Here is a 17,615-nt window from a genome sequence, read left to right as displayed (position 1 = left end):
ACTCAAACTATTTTATTACCTGGATATTCTAATTCCTGTAACGATTAACTTTTAAAACATTATCAAGTTTATATCAAGTCGGAGGGAGAATGGAAACTATCTATACACAAATCCTCTAAGACTCCGTAAGATGTCGTATTCACTGTCCTCGACGAGGACTAAAAGATATCTAACACTCTTAATATTAAAATGGAATATAGAAAGATCGCCGAGTATCGGGCCACGGTTGACTTAATATCCATACACTGAAATGATAGCCGTAATAAGACTGAAAACACAAAACTTAGAAAAATAGAAAAGGTTTTTTTTTGTAACTTTTTATTTTATTAAGAATTTTCAGATTTTACAAACATATACATAATATGTTGTAGAGTGGGTAGGTAAAAGGACATACAGAATTACACGACTTACATTCAGATGCTATGCAATATGTATACTACAATGCGTACAACACTACATACAAAATATACAGGAACTGGATCCCGAAACAAGCCTTTTTAGATTGGGATGAAGATAGGGTGTGGAATAATAAGAGGGGAGGGGGTGAGAAAGAAATATGATTACCCGTGCCAATCAGAATAGAAAATAATTGGCATAGAAAAAGGATGGTGAAAGAAAGACATAAGTTAACGTATGGCGTTAATAATGAAAGATTGTATAAATAGTGTAACATTTTCATCATCAGAAAGCTACCATCATTCCCGAACAAAAGTAAATCAGTTATGATATATAGTTTATGTCAATTAATGGCGGAAATATAATCAAAAGAAGACAATGTAATAGGTGACACTCGCTGGCTTCATTTGAGTCCATGAGAGGACACGTGACACTTCTATAAGATTCCTTCGACGAAGATAAAACTTAAGTAACTACACATCATTCTCAATCTAGCATGGAGAAGTAGTACATTGGGACTTTGGCAGTAAACTGACGTGGATATGATTTCAGTTTAAGTATGGATCCCTCTAACACAGTCTGGCAAAAAGTTCCAGGTACTAGTAGTGGCTGATGGTAGAAATGAGCTATTGTAAAGAGTCGTGTGACAAGAAGGTAGTCGAAAATTGTTTCCTGTGCGAGTATCATACTTGTGGTAATTACGGTTTCGTTGGGGTAGAATATCTAGCCTAGAAGATATTGAGGAGCTAGACCACGAAACATTTTATGAAAAAGTATAAGCTTATGCTGTTTTCGTCTTTCCTCAAGGGGGAGCGAACCTAAATATTCACTCTACTTGTTAGTCTAGTACCGCCTGTCACTAAACGTGTGGCTTTCAGCTGGAGATTTTCTAATCATTCAGATTGAGGTTTGGTAAGACCGTCCCACAGATGTCACCATTCTAGTCCATGCTGTATCATTCAAGTCGAAAACTTCATTCAACTTCTTTTTACCTGTTTTAGGCACAGTGTTAATTTTTATAAAAAAAAATATAGCGATTCTTCGAGCCTGTTTTCATGAATAATTCTATGTTCGTTGGTAACAAGGATATGTCACTTTTAATTTAAAGATTTCAATTGATTGATAAGAACATTCTTAATGCTGATAAAAGGCTATGTATGGTATTGAAGAAAATTTGTTTTAACCTGATACCAAGTCATTTAAAATGAAAAATGTTAGTATAGAAATTCTTTTAAAAAAAACATCGATTTTTGGCAAGCCGCTATATTTTTGTTGAACCATAATGGTGTTTTTAAGATACAATGTAAAACCTTGATAAGGCTATCTTTTTCGATTGATGAATTTAGATTGTACCAGGCTTCCAATACATCAACTAAGAATAAATTGCTACAATTATTTGCACATTTCTGCACATTATCATTGCCACAGTTGTCTAGTAAATCAATGTTTATGTATATTTTCAAACTTGCCAGATCACCGGTGTTTTGGAAATATTGATTTTAATAAGAAATTTTCTATACTATATAACAAGAGGCCGATGGTCCTGAACGATCATCTGACTTGAACAACCCTTAATTAGTATTATTGAATTACATTTAAATATGTATCCACTGCCAGATGGAAGCAGCGAATCCCACATTCACGTTTCTCTTCCTTTTTATTAACTACAGTGTATGCTATTATTTGGTCGAATATTCCAAGTGATGTAATTAGACTCCTACAACAAACTCATTGTTATTAGAAAAGATAAATCTAGAGGCCGCAAGAATAGTCATAGGGCTGCCCATATTCACAAAAACAGAGTTCTTATATATAGAAACCGGTTGGTTACCCCTTTCGAAGAGAAGGGATGCTCGGAAACTCTCCTTATTCTATTCTATAGTCAGTAATCTGGCACCTACTTTTCTTATCGACCTACTACACTACTAATGTATATTGGCAACATAGCTCTTTATAATAAATGTTTCTTTTTTCTAATTGTTTAAGTACATGTATAATTGAAATCCTTCCCGATGCAGCTATTTAACTTTATATGTACCTATCCTCTCCTTCCTCCTGCCCCCTCTCTCTCTTTCTCTCTCTGATATGTCGCTTATTATATTTTCGTTTCTTTATCAAATTTTTGAATATTTGTATATGCTATCATGTGACTATGCTATTGTTTATTATTTTGTTATTATTACGGGAGAAGTCGTTTATAAGTTGGTAAAACTTGCTGACTAATCCCTTTGTCATGTTTGTATGTCAATAAAATATGTTTGTCATTATGATACAACGTTGTGTTTTATCATGTCTATGCTGTTATGTAACGTGTATGGCATATTTATTGCAAAACCCAAGATACATCACGATGTCAACCAGTCATTACAGTGATATAAGGGTCTTGACACTTGTTTCTTATTGTGTTTTTTTTGTTTATTTACCGTTAAATGGAAATTTTCAAATAAAATACAGTTTGAGTTTAAACTTCCATCATAATTATAAGTCTTGTGTTTTCACTCATACATCTACCGACAAGAAATCCTGTCGGGTCTTTACAAATAATTTTATCAAGAACAGATTGTATTCTGTTAACTTTTACCCCAGCTGTTATAGTTTCTTGTTTTGTCATCAAACTACCATCATTTATTTGTATTTTTGGAGAAATTATTGATATGAAATTCCTATTTTCAAGACTTTAAAAAATAACTTGATCTAAGTATACTCCCGGATTTTTTTTTAAATTTTTATCTCAGATTCTTTTTTCTTAACATCTATTTTGCTATATTAATAATATCTTTCTTTTCCAGCTCCTCTATAAACTGTATATTCTTTCAGTCGGTTTTCTTTTGAAGTTTCTTTTTATATGCTGCATACGAGATGGTCTTACCTCATTTCATTAATAAAGTCTCTTAACAATAATTTCCATCTATAAACTCTGGTATATCATCAATATTTACTGTTATAAATTGGTAGACAATATTGCATTTAATTTCTGTAATACAGTCCAACTACATCTGTATATTCTAGATCATGTAGTAAGGGTTTATTAAACTTTCATAGTCCTTAAAAAAAAAATTTAATTCATGAATTTTAACTGTTATTTTTTGGAATGAAGTAACAAGACCGATATCCAGTTTCTAAATTGGAATGATTTGAACTAGATGATAAAATTTCTGGGAAAAAAATTATTCTTGTCTTTAAGTGCATTTGATTTTATCCATGTATATCTAACAAAATCTGGATAAACTCTTTAAATATCAACTGTATAATTTCTCAGATTTTGTCCCTGGCTTTTGCATTATTGATCATCTTTATAACTGTTGTCGTAATCTATATCAGGATTAAAATCTTCACAGATGATCAATCATTTCTGAACCATAATACTCTGGTCAAATTCGAGAGGCGTATAAATCGACACTCCTGTCCACAAGTACATATGTATCTTTATAATAGATATAGGTCAGCGATCCATTTATTAGAACTGGTTCCAGTCGCTGATCACAGCCACATACCTCTTGTCATTAATGCAAAGATGACACTGAGACTTTGATTCTCAACAAAGGGTTATGCCGGTTATGAACATTACCAGTAACCCAGCCTTTGACAAAATACGTCTGCCTGTCGGCCATTTTGTTTTCTTGATCAGAATCTTTTTGTGTGGGCACAACTGGGGACTAAGGGCAACCTCCTTGTTAAGTTTGAGGAACCCTCAAGTTCTTTTCAAGAAATAGTGAAAACAAGGATTTTTTTTATGGATGGCCTGTCCAACCAGGCAATTTGAATAGCCCACCATCTGATGATGCTGGGCTGAACTGACAACAGAACAAGATGATATGTTATACATTTTATTATGTTGATGATGATGCTGTAAGATAAACAGATCATTTACAGCAATGTAAAATTAAGTTAAAACATCAAGATGTGAAAACAATACTCTTTTGCCATGAAGTTTACTCACTAATTTTGCAATAAATACTATCGCCTTAAAAATGAACAATATATATACATTCAACTCTGCTGTTTTCAAATACTGTGTTTGCCATAAGTGACACAATAAATTAAATTGTTCATCAATATTATGAACATCTCACGAAAAGGAAACACAAGTCATGCCACAAGAACAAAGGAATGAATCCATATCTATTAGGATTAAAACAGTCGCACTATTTTTTTTACATATATTTTGCATAATTTTAGATGTTTTTTCCATGTTAACATGTTATATAAAAAAAGACTTTTTTGAAGTGTCTCCTTCAGTTTGGTGAAAATCCTACAAAAAAATGTGTACCTAGACTGGATGTTATCAAGAGTACACAGATTTGAAGCCTTCAAAGAGCTGTCAAAATGTATGTATCATTCAAGATAATGTTACAATTACCCTGGATATAAATCAAAATCAAAATGAAAGTTATATCAATATTGCATCATTAAATCTGGATTGAACAAGTTTGAGATTCTTTTCTTTGAAAGTCAATTAGACTTACAACTTCATCGTGTCCAAAACTTACAGAATGGACTAGTACTGCAACAAAATTGCCATCAGTATTATCTTGTGTTGTTGTTATACTGATCCTTGCAATTTACAATGTGCATGTTACATCATGAGGATCATAATGCTGTTCTCAGATGTCTAGCCTAAAATGCAATGTTTTGGCAGTACACTGATATAATTTAGGAATTTTGAGCAAATGAGAATACTTCTTGGTCTATAGCATTGTGTATTAAATATAACCATCTGAAAGAAATACCGAATTTAAAACGTGTCACAAAATCAAATCACATGTACGAGACTTCAATGATGATAAAAACAAAATGCTATATATATGACTAAAACACAAGATTCTCCTGTGTATTACTTTACTCAATGTTGAGAGTAAAGACAATGATTACAATAGAAAATTTCTGCAAAACTTAACAGAAGAGCAAAGAATACAACAAGTAAACTTTACCATAAAAACACTCTCTCTCATCCAACAACTCCTAACCATCAAATACTTAGTACACGACCCTCAATTCTTTATGCATGATATTTGTTTGCCATGTAGCATTTTTATAAGGCACCCTAATTTCAATCAATTAGACAAAATACATCAAACATCTATCGGTATCAACTTCCTTTTCATTTTATAGACTCAACAGAAAAAGAAGCACAATGTATACTTATTTTCAGATGTACATATGTTAATTGTAACAGATAAGACAATTCAAAATACATAATTTCAGATCAATAAAGAAAACATAAATGTGTGTGACAAGAAAGTAGGTCTTCTTTTCAATAAAACTGTTGCAGCCACATATTTCAAACATATCAGATATTATTTGGTACACTGCAAGGTTGTTTTTTTTAAACCTTGGTCAAAAATAGACTAGTGAAATACTGAAGAAATAATTGATACCTTAGGCATTATGTAGCTGTTCAGACTTATATATATATATATATATTTATTCAAGAATTGTCAAGTTTATCCATCTTAGCTCTGAACTTAAGCTCTCAGATTGTATCTCCAGCAAATCCAGACAATCATTCAACATTATACAGCTTTACAAACGACTGACAATGTGAGAATTTCCAATGGAAATCTTGTGTCGAAAACCCAGTGTGGGTGTAGTGGTCAGGACGCTGTGTATGAGACGATCAACATCACATACAGGACCATGGCATACCCGTGGCCAGCAGGGCGCCATGTGGCTAGCACTCACCAGTTATTGGTCATTGGGATTTCAACCTTCTTGCGTAGCTTTAAGAAAGCCTCTGTGGCCCCTGTACAGGTTAAACCACGCAATATTATAACAAGGATTATCACAGCTGACCTCTATCCCTCCTTCTGACAGTAAAGTTCTTTTAAAGCCTTTAACTCCTCTATCAATGTCTTATTTTGATTTTCAAGAACAGCAACTCTGTTTTCCAAACACTTTACGTAATCTTTCTTTTTCCGCCTACATTCCCGAGCTGCTTCCCTGAAATATCAAAAATATTTATTTCCTAATGACTGTGTTAAATGATCTTTTACTCCTCTATCAATGTCTTGTTTTGATTTTCAAGAACAGCAACTCTGTTTTCCAAACACTTTACGTAATCTTTCTTTTTCCGTCTTCATTCTCACTTCCATATTCTGAGCACACAAAATTATTTATATCTCATTGATATTGCCCCGAGATATCATAAATAGTGTTGGGCTTATATATTAGATGTTTGATTGTTTACTAGATGCAACTGAACAGAAAATATTTTTGCAATACAAATGATTTCTGAAAGCCTTATAAATGTTCTGTACCTATTCTTAAGAAGTCGGAGTTCACGTTTGCGCGACGCTTCCTCCCCCATGTTTGTAGGACTAGACATTGGACTTCCAGCTGTAGCCATCACCACGCCTTGTGGTATTGAACCAGACGTTGCTATTTGGTATGCTTGCACTGTGCCTGAAAGATGAATTAACTACATAAATTATAAATATACTTTATAAAACCCTGCAGTTGTTCCAGTACTGAACCTCCATTTCTGCATTAAATGAGAATCAAGTTTGAGGAATTTTAAAAAGATGGATTTTGCAAATAAAAAAAAAAAAATTGGATTATTTAATACACTGCATAAATTCCATAGGGTTAACTAGATGCAGTGCTCCAGTATAGCTGCTAACACATGAAATACCCATATACATTTGTCAATCACCCCTTAAATTGTGTGTAAACACATACAAATTACCCCAACAATGACTTAAAAAGTCAAGTACATCCCAGAGGGATTTTGGCGCTCACCACTTTGTTTTTCAGTCTGTCTCAAAATGTAATATGCATAACTAAAGACCAAGGGGAACCAAGTTACAGATGAAATTTGAGATAGATCCCTTTAGTTCATTCTGAGCAATAACAAACTTCAATTGTCAAAATCAAAGATGGCCTCCTGCCTGCCATGTGTTTTCTGATCATTCATAAAATGCACTATGCATAACCAAGGACCAAGGGGAACATGCATATGAAATTTGAGAAATATCCATTGAGCACTTTCTGAGAAATAGCGATAACAAACTTCAATTGTCAAAATCCAAGATGGCAACCTATTCTCCTATCGGTCCCAAAATGCAATATGCATAACTAGGGACCAAGTGGAAATTTGAGAAAAATCCTTTTTGTACTCTCTGAGGAACAGCAATAACAAGAATTGTTTACGGAGGAAAGGAGGGAGGAACGAACCACAGATGAAGGTCAATCAGATGGTGGGCTAAACATTAACTGGAGCACACAAATTATCAGAATATAGGAAACATTCTATGGTATACCAGTGATAATTTATTTGCATCTTCTTGTCATTATCGCTATCATGTAATGTATTCAGATGAAAAAACATCAACAGGTCAGTTATCATTGTCCAGAATCAAATAAAAGGGAGATTCATGGTATGATAAATGTCAAATAGGCCCTCTCTAACTTTTGGTCACTATTTAAAAACAAAATACAATGGTTATGCTTTGTAGTTTCAGATTATAGTCGAAATATTTGTATTACTTTGTAGTTTCTTTGTAAAACTGATCAGAACTTAATTTGGTTGGTACAGTACCTGGTATGTAGAACTGTCCATCTGGTCCCTGTGCATACTGCACAATGGTTGCACCTGTTGCAGCTGATGTTGTTGGACTGGCATTTGTCATGGTCAATGTCTGGAGACCCTGTGCTACTGACGTGCCATCAGATGTTATCTGAATGGCTCCAGAGGGGACTACTAGAACAAGAAATCACAAATAATATGTATGCTAAGCAAGGTAAGTAATCAGTGATTTTCCTAGGTATTTTGGAAAATTGTCATATGTAACCAATGCTTTTCTTTTGTATTTTAAGAATTTTCTGCTATTTCAATTCTCAAATTTCTCTAAAATATGTTTGTCACTGAAATTTATCCTTCCTAGGTCTCCCTATATGTGAGAAAACTTATCAGATACAATTATTACAGAACTTCACAGTGACAAAAGTATAGTAACAATTTATTTGTCTCAATTTTAGTTTCCATGTTTAGACTAGTTTTTAGGACTGGCCTTATGTATATATATATATGTAAGTACTTGTATCTCAAGTTATGACAAATGATTAGAAGTTGAACAACAGTGCAACATTAATTAGTGAAATCAATAAACAGAATATGAATTCACCATAAGTGATCTACAATGGAATTATATATCACTGAATAGTTTGGGCAAGGATTGGAGAATTTTACACATTTTTTGCAGAAAAAAATATTGTTGAAATTTTCATTGTGTACAATAGTTAAATATACTAAAAAGTCCAATCTACTTTTTTTTCTCCAAAATCCTTTAAAAATTGGATTAAATATTCTAACATGATATACAGGACCCAAAACTCTTCCCTAGACTCTACAACTCTAAAATTACAAGACTGAAAGCCAAAGATAAAGCTGAATACTAACAGTCACCTTGCTGGAACTGGACGTTGTTGTGAGTGGACAGATTAGTGGCAGCCTCCTGACTTTCCCCATCCTGACTCTGGCTACTGTTGGACTCCTCCTCTATCTTTGGCACCGGAGATGATGACAACTCATTTAATATTTTTCTATAGAAAAGGAAAATATGATCATGTTTTTAATATGCAATCGTACAATTTCATTTTGACAATCATAATACATAAGATGTTTTTTTTGCACAGCCTATTTCGGACAAGTGTCTGCAGAATAGTATCAGACAATTGCAGTATCTACATGATTTGATTATTCAAAAATCAAATGAAATAACAGATGCATATATATACAGGGGTTAATCTAGGATTTGGGGAATACTAATACCCATTATGAAATTAAGGGGAAATGAAAGACTACAGTGTATTGAATTATTCTTTAAACTTCAACATTTTATACCTATTCTTTGCTATAATTCTTACATATTTCATAAAAACTTGAAGGATTTCCTGTTTTGGAGAATTTTCTCCTGTTTTATGCGAGTACTACAAGTACTTTAAATGAATATTATTTTTAATGCATCAAAGCTCATGGGAATTGACATTCACCAGAGTTTTTAATTATTTCTGTCAATTTGACCCTTTTTGAAATTCGACCACGCCCATCAGCCCCTGGGAGTCAGTCAGGCCATATAATTCAAAATTTTGTTTGACCTTTCACCATGGAAGGTTGCTGCAAAATTTCATTAAAATTGGTTCAGGTGTTTCTTAGTAGATCTTTGAAAATATAATTGGTTTACAGACCCACAACGATGGACAAATTAAAGGCGATTAGAATTTGAGTCACCTTTTCTTTTTAAAGTTAAACCAGCAGATACAGATTAAGGAATTAATTGCATATAATGTTGAAACGTTCAGAGCCATATTGATACGAGTCTATGCACTGTTTCTGTAAGATCCTAAATGAAGATAATAATACATTAAGATGCCACATGAATGCCCTTGGACTACATAAAAACATGGAATTCTCCGATACCGATTTTGGTGTAGAAAAAATAATCTGGCATTACAGAACACCTACCTTACATACGCATATATATGGATAAATGAGATATTCATTTACCCCAAACACTCATTTCGTCTCATATCAAAGTGTTTTTTATGTAAGCCAGTGTACAATATTGTTACAATTGCTTCATATTTTCCATTCATTATGGACTCAGGTGACATCAGGTTTGTGCGTGGATTATCAACCATCAATTATTTGTTTTCTATATCCTGTAGAGATTCTATAGGGCATATCTTCCACGATAGAATATAAATGGGTTTTTTTCAGAAGTATTTGCATATCCTCACCTATAAGATGGTCGTCTTGACAGAATTTCTCTTCGTTTTTTTCCTTCACAATCTTCATTCATATCATCGTCAACTGCAGCTACCTGTGAAAAAAATATCAAAATATTTATATAGCTAGTTAAATATATTTGGTTTTACTGAAGATACTGTTAGATATTCTGTTTATAACATTTCATAGCAAAATATAAAGAGGCAGTATCATTGTAGCCCCCTTTATCGGCTCACAAATGTATGCCAAATCGTGACGATATGTATTCTATCTTCATTCTTACATTATGTGTCATACTGCAAGACAGAATACATTGACTTCATTTTAATAAGAAGGCAAAGAGCTATATAATTATAAGCAAATCTTAATTTTCTACATTGTCATTTGTTAGCAGTGTTGTGATTGGTAAAATCAGAAAAAGCAACATTTACTAGTGAAAAAATATCACTTTTATAGAATGAATATACAATAAAATGTGTTATTTGTTTTTTGAGAAGAAATTATTCAGTCCCATCCTGAACTCATCTAGATTTGTCATAGAAATAAGCAATAATTGATTCCACAAGGACTCTATGAGTTCCGAATGATTGGTCCTCGCCAAGATCAGCGATGACTCGCAGAGGTGGCTTAGTTTGCAAAGCACAGCACCTAAACATACAGTTACTCATATACAAAAAATTCCAGACTGTAAAGAAGGCATAATAGAAACAAGAGGCCCAGAGGGCCTGTATCGCTCACCTGGATTTCATGACATATGAAACAAGAATGATGATTAAGTATATTTGTCACTGGTATTGCTATGTCAATATATCATAGGCATTTTATATGGGTATGTGAGGCATGCCAAAAAATGCATTAATTCATGAAATGAAATTGACTTTTGGCGCACTTAGGGATGATATCACACAAATGTGAGTGATATCCATTGCTTAGTTTCAGAAAAGAAGTTGTTTAAACCAATTGACCCCTTTTGACCCTGCCCTCTGCTCCCGGGTGGTCAGTTCCTTCCTTTATAAAATTTTGAATCCTTACCAAAAAGAATGCTACCAGTCAAATATGAGCTGTTTCAAAGAAGAAGTTGTTCATATCAATTTAGCCAAATTGACCCCTTTTGGCCCCACCCCTCAGCCCCCTTGGGGTCAGCCTCATCATTTGTACAATTTTGAATCCCCACCCCATAGTGATGCTACCAGGCAAATATGAGCGATATCCATTGCTTGGTTTCAGAGAAGAAGTCGTTAATATCAATATAGGTATATTGACCCATTTTGGCCCCGCCCCTCAGGCCCCCTAGGGGGTCAGCCCCACCATTTGTACAATTTTAAATCCTCACCCCATAGTGATGCTACCAGGCAAATAGGAGCGATATCCTTTGCTTGGTTTCAGAGAAGAAGTCGTTTATATTAATAGAGCCAAATTGACCCCTTTTGGCCCCGCCCCTCAGACCCCCGGGGGGTCAGCCCCACCATTTGTACAATTTTGAGTCCACACCCCATAGGCAGGGATAACTCTGGCTCTTAAAACCTATGGGAGATTTTATGAGATTAGCAAAATTCCTATGAGATTTGTCTGTATAAAGAGGTACAATTTTGAATTTTTAATGAGATTTTTTTGAAAAACATGGGTAAAAATCCCCAAATCTCTGCCCAAAGTGATCCCTGCATAGGGATGCTTCTGACAAAATTTGGTCAAATTCTGATCAGTGGTTATGAAGAAGAAGTCAATTGTTGACGGACGGACGGACGACAGACGCAACGGTATGGCATAAGCTCACCTTGGTCCTTCGGACCAGGTGAGCTAATAAACAGGTTCTATTTCTGGGCCTGTTGTAAACTTCTAACTTAGTTTCACCATATGTTCAGTTTGAAAATCAATAGTCAATAACACTCTGAGGATTATAACTTACTCGAACAACTTGAATTGTCTGTATGTTTGGACCAGCAGTTTGTATGACGGAGGGCTGGTTTGAGTGGATTACCGACTGCACTTGAACTGGCTGATTCAGAGATGGCATATGTACCACAGATATGGCAGCTGGGTTCCCATCAATGTCATCAGAATTTACATTCTCTGACATCCTCTTTGAAGAAGGCTGCAAAAACATCTAAACTGCTACAAAAAAGTTTTAAAAAGAAAAGAAAAAACAGAATTATGCTTACGTCTTTCCAGAATAATTATTAATTTGCACACAAAATTTTATGATAGTTTGCTACATAAATTGTTAAATCAAAAGAATTTTAATAGAAGCAAAAAAGAGACTCCAGACGTTAAGTTGGCTGGCAAGATTTTATCTGTAACATAATTGTATGATAAATTCATGGGTGATTTTTTGTTAATCTATAAAGACTGAATACACAAATGACACTACCACATGCTATTGTAGAAGTTCTCTTAGTGTTTTTAAGGTGTTAAGAAGATTGTGATGATCACGCCATTCTTTTGACCCTGTACTATTGTATTGCTTTTACTTTATTATATCCCTCACATTTTTTGTATGCTTTTCTGAGGCAAAAAAATGTGAACACGAAACAATTGCAGATTCAAAATCAAATGTGAAAAGCATTCCACTTTCACATTTAGGTACACAATGATCCAGTTTGGGTCCTTAAGACATCCCCTGATGCACTATTCCCAACACTTGGCTTGCTGCTTATTCACAAAAATCTGCTTCCTAATTACCAATAATGTTTCCACAAAATACAGGGAAATATAAAAAAAATTGTGATGTTACACAATGAGTTGATGTTGGATGTGGAATTTTTTTCACACTTTTTAAAAGTTACAAAAGACACAAACTGTAGCAGGTGTCTTTTGTTAATATTAAAAAATAACTTACGAATGTGAAATAAATTCCATATCCAAAAATCATGAGTCGTGTGACCTGTTTCTACCACAATAATATTGACTTGAATCAAAGGGAAATGTGGCCAAGTCTTGTTTCAGGTATGCAAATAAGTGTGTACAGAAGACAGCCGGGACCCGGTGATGTGACTTCATTCGATTATTGATGATTTCAATTAACATTAATTACAGCTCAAGTCAAAGTTTGAATTCTTGACCAATCAAAAGGCTGAAAGGTCATATTCAACTAGTGGAATATAACATATTTATTACATTTTTACCAGTGAAATATCAAAAATTATTCATTCTATAAAAGTGATATTGAAAAATATCACTTTTGCTGATTTGACCAATCAAATTAATGATTAGAAAATACCAAAATAATTGACCAATCAGAAAGCCCGACATATGTCAGCACCTGGACAGGGGGAACTACTTTTTTTGTATGCAAACTTTCGCTGCTGGCCTATTTAGCATACGGGGTAGGTTTTTCGTTGATAAAAAATGTTATTAATAGAATATCTAAGTGTCTTCAGTAATACCAAATATATTTCACGAGTGTGGCTAATATTTTGATATTTTTCACTCGTGCCGAACACTTGTGAAAATAATACCAAATATATTTCACGAGTGTGGCTAATATTTTGATATTTTTCACTTGTGCCGAACACTTGTGAAAAATATTTGGTATTACTTAAAACGCTGTTAGATATCCTCTATATGCACATTTATACATTGGCTTGAAAGTGAAACTAGAACTGTCGCCAGGATGGCTGACTAATACCCCCGCAATCTGCACTGAGTCAATGGTGAATTGGAAGGGTTGGAACTAGAAATAGAGGCTAACTAAGATAACCCAGTAATATAGTGACCAGTTGCCATAGCAACCCTAATTTTGAGAAAAAGAAAGTGGCATGCACATCTACACATGGTCCTCTATATTTGTGTGAAGTTTCATTGAAATAGGCCCTTCGGTTTAGGAGTTGTCCGGACAAACTTAAAGTTATGGTTCTTATCGGAAAACCTGTTTATAATGACCAGTTGCCATAGCAACCATAATTTTGAGAAAAAGAAAATGGCATGCACATCTACACATAGTCCTCTATATTTGTGTGAAGTTTCATTCAAATCGGCCCTTCGGTTTAGGAGGAGTTGTCCGGACAAACTTAATTAAAGTTATGGTTCTTATCAGAAAACCTGTTTATAATGACCAGTTGCCATAGCAACCATAATTTTGAGAAAAAAGAAAGTGGCATGCACATCTACACATGGTCCTCTATATTTGTGTGAAGTTTCATTGAAATCGGCCCTTCGGATTAGGAGGAGTTGTCCGGACAAACTGAAAGTTATGGTTCTTATCGGAAAACCTGTTTATAGTGACCAGGTGCCATAGCAACCATAATTTTGAGAAAAAGAAAGTGGCATGCACATCTACACATAGTCCTCTATATTTGTGTGAAGTTTCATTCAAATCGGCCCTTCGGTTTAGGAGGAGTTGTCCGGACAAACTTAATTAAAGTTATGGTTCTTATCAGAAAACCTGTTTATAATGACCAGTTGCCATAGCAACCATAATTTTGAGAAAAAAGAAAGTGGCATGCACATCTACACATGGTCCTCTATATTTGTGTGAAGTTTCATTCAAATCGGCCCTTCGGATTAGGAGGAGTTGTCCGGACAAACTGAAAGTTATGGTTCTTATCGGAAAACCTGTTTATAGTGACCAGGTGCCATAGCAACCATAATTTTGAGAAAAAGAAAGTGGCATGCACATCTACACATGGTCCCCTATATTTGTGTGAAGTTTCATTGAAATCGGCCCCTCAGTTTAGGAGGAGTTGTCCGGACAAAATGTGTCTACAGACACACGGACGGACAGACAGACAACCTGATTCCAGTATACCCCCCTAACTTCGTTGCGGGGGTATAATAACACAGGGTATTGTGGTAGAAATAGAGGTTACACAACGAGTGGTTGTTGGATATGGAATTTATTTCACACGAGTAAGTAATTTTTTAAAAGATACAAAAGACACAAGCTTTAGCGAGTGTTTTTTGCAACTTTTAAAAAATAACTTACTCGTGTGAAATAAATTCCATATCCAACAATTTCGAGTCGTGTGACCTGTTTCTACCACAATAATATCGGCTTGAATCAAAGGGAAACGTGGCCAAGTATAATTTCGTGTATGCAAATAAAGTGTACCGGTGGGTCAAAGTTCACCGTGTTAGCCAATCAAAATGCGTACAGAGTTTATACCATGTGTGGTATAAACAGATTGTTAATCAACAGCTGTAATGATTAACTGATGGTCTGAGAGTTGAATAATACAGGGTATTGTGGTAGAAACATATTTCTACCACAATAGGTGGGTGTTATTCAACACCTAAGGCATGCAATAATCATTACAACTGTTGAATAACATTCAGTTTATACCACAAGTCACATCACCGGCTCCTGGCCGTCACTTGTATGTATACCTTAATATTTGCATATAATGCGAGATTGAAGTCCATATCATTGCGATAGAAACAGGTCACAAGACTCATGATTTTTTTTTTTATATATATATGGAATTTATTTTCAAAAGTTACTTACTCGAGTGAAATAAATTCCATTACCCATATCCAACAACCACTCGTTGTGTAACCTCTATATATAATGACAAATGGTACATTATAGCACATTCAGTTTTTGCAAATGTCAGCACCCAAAATGGACCATGAGCATTTATCATAAGTAAGCCATTATTTAAGAATGATCTTTGAAATATGTATTTAGAAAAGAACTTTCATTATGGAGATTTTTTCTTTCATGTGAAAACACAATTGAAATGTTATTAAACTTGTAAATTGATAGTCTCTACAGACAATAACATTACATTGTTATGCATTCTAAGACTATGATTGTCATCTTATATGTGGGAGGACAATTATGAAATATGACCAACAACATCTGTTGTAACTGTTATTAAAGTAGTAAAACAAGATCTAGAGCAGTCATCATTTTGGTAATATTTACCGCAATTAGTCTAAAAAAAACAGTTGCTATATTTATGATAATGAATGAAAGCAAATTTAAACATAATTGTATTTTGTGAAACTTTAGGCCTATTATAAATTTTAAAGCTTGCATTGAAAATATTTCAAGTTCCCTTTAGGTAGGATTAGGCCTAACTCAACATCAATTTCTTTTAACTATAGGTTTCATAAAAAGTCCTTGAATATGTTTTAAATATTTAAAATCTACATTACAACTCTTGAGGAGTTTCCAAAATTTCAAACATTTTTTCCACAACTGAAATATATACACCCAATAAGTCTTTTATTAGTATACCCGTATATACTTTATATATACATCGGCTTCTGAACATAGAATAGTGCCCATTTGTGATGACTTACTTTATATATTCGTTTTAAAATAAAAAATAATCATCTTCTGATATCAAAACTATATTCATCATTTTTTTAATGTAAGTTCATATCCTGAATAAAAATGTGCATATTTTATAATACGATATTATAGTCGGGTTAAACTCATATTCCGCTAGGAAATCCCAAATATGGGAAGCACCCGATGATGTCTTTGACGTAGTAAAGACAACGTAATGAAGCGTACCTATTTATAATGTCCCATTCATGGAAACTCCGTAGGTTAGCAGAACACTTCCCGGCAAAAGTCAATGCTAAACAAGTTCATGCTTAGCCATCGACTAGAAAAATTTCTTTTGACGAAACATTTTCAAGCTTGTTATTTTTGCTGAATTTGACAGATAATATCCACTGAGATGGTATCATGTTTGACACCACGCTTGATTGTTGTGTTTCGTCAATCGAGTACTTACCAGTTACGTACTTTTCGTCACCAACTTTGCAGCAATCGGAGTGGATAAATTTGCAGAATACGTAGTCGCCACGTCAAAATACAACAGCAGCGTCACGATCCTGAATAACAAGACCGCATAACACTGTATTCCTACAGACGGATTTCCACAATACGTACGTTTGATTGGTTGATGAATATAGAATGACGTCATTTCACCCAAAATTGAGAACTACTTTTTCGTGTGTTCTCGTAAGTGATTTGCGTCTTTGATTATATTTTACCATTATGTAGAAGTAAATACTTTAATGCATACAATTCATATTGATTGATATATTCTAATGAAAACTTAAATAAATATTGCTGAGCATGCACGTGTACTTTGAGCAACTTGGGATACTATATTCGACCGCGGCGATCTAGGCAATGGAATGTGCTGTACTTCGGTCGTGCGGCATAAGGGGTGTTCCTGGTATACAAAGTGCGATACACACTTTCTAGCATTTGGAAAATACTTAAAGTGTTAATTTCTCTGCTTATGTAAAGATATACGTGTTTGAAGTTTACGTTACCGTTATATTGGGAACTCATCGACCCCGTACAATCACAAGTTAAGAAGATATCACCCCTGTGTGGACTGTTCCATTATTTCAGCACGCAATGGCCGATTTGTGTGGGCGATATGCCATATTGAATATATTCGGAAACAATAGGTTATATGCGGCGACAGTTTAGATAAATTGAACAACTCCGTTTCACAAGAAAAAACAGCATAGCTACGGTTCTATAACATCCATAAATCGTGACCATCCATCGCGAACTGTATCA

General features: G+C 34.3%; 1 protein-coding gene across 10 annotated transcripts; it reads right to left on the bottom strand.

Moving 5' to 3' along the window:
• Window positions 1–4,209: 4,209 nt before the first annotated feature.
• On the bottom strand, window positions 4,210–16,939 carry LOC117344317 (cAMP-responsive element modulator-like). Of its 10 annotated transcripts, none has more exons than XM_033907029.1 (7): window positions 16,810–16,939; window positions 12,030–12,235; window positions 10,135–10,217; window positions 8,795–8,937; window positions 7,934–8,095; window positions 6,654–6,798; window positions 4,210–6,336 (listed from the first exon to the last, which is right to left on the bottom strand). In XM_033907029.1, exons 2-7 carry the CDS (start codon window positions 12,225–12,227, stop codon window positions 6,192–6,194), a joined length of 876 nt encoding a protein of 291 aa, XP_033762920.1. In that variant the 5' UTR covers window positions 12,228–12,235; window positions 16,810–16,939; the 3' UTR covers window positions 4,210–6,191. The 10 variants fall into 10 exon arrangements, with proteins under 10 accessions (XP_033762920.1, XP_033762927.1, XP_033762928.1 ...); XM_033907036.1 differs by having other exon boundaries at window positions 7,934–8,092; XM_033907037.1 differs by having other exon boundaries at window positions 8,801–8,937.
• Between the last annotated feature and the right edge of the window lie 676 nt (window positions 16,940–17,615).

Source organism: Pecten maximus, chromosome 15 (genome assembly GCF_902652985.1).
Source record: "Pecten maximus chromosome 15, xPecMax1.1, whole genome shotgun sequence".
NCBI lineage: Eukaryota > Metazoa > Mollusca > Bivalvia > Pectinida > Pectinidae > Pecten > Pecten maximus.
The sequence above is the reverse complement of the archived record's forward strand: the minus strand, read 5'-3'. Positions and strand labels throughout refer to the sequence as shown.

Excerpts from the sequence above, each read along its gene's own strand:
- LOC117344317 (XM_033907029.1), bottom strand. The coding sequence starts at position 12,227 with ATGTTTTTGCAGCCTTCTTCAAAGAGGATGTCAGAGAATGTAAATTCT. Across the intron at positions 10,218-12,029 it reads AGACAATTCAAGTTGTTCGA|GTAGCTGCAGTTGACGATGA; the intron begins GTAAGTTATAAT and ends TTTTTTTCACAG. Across the intron at positions 8,096-8,794 it reads CCAGTTCCAGCAAGGTGACT|TAGTCCCCTCTGGAGCCATT; the intron begins GTTAGTATTCAG and ends TTCTTGTTCTAG.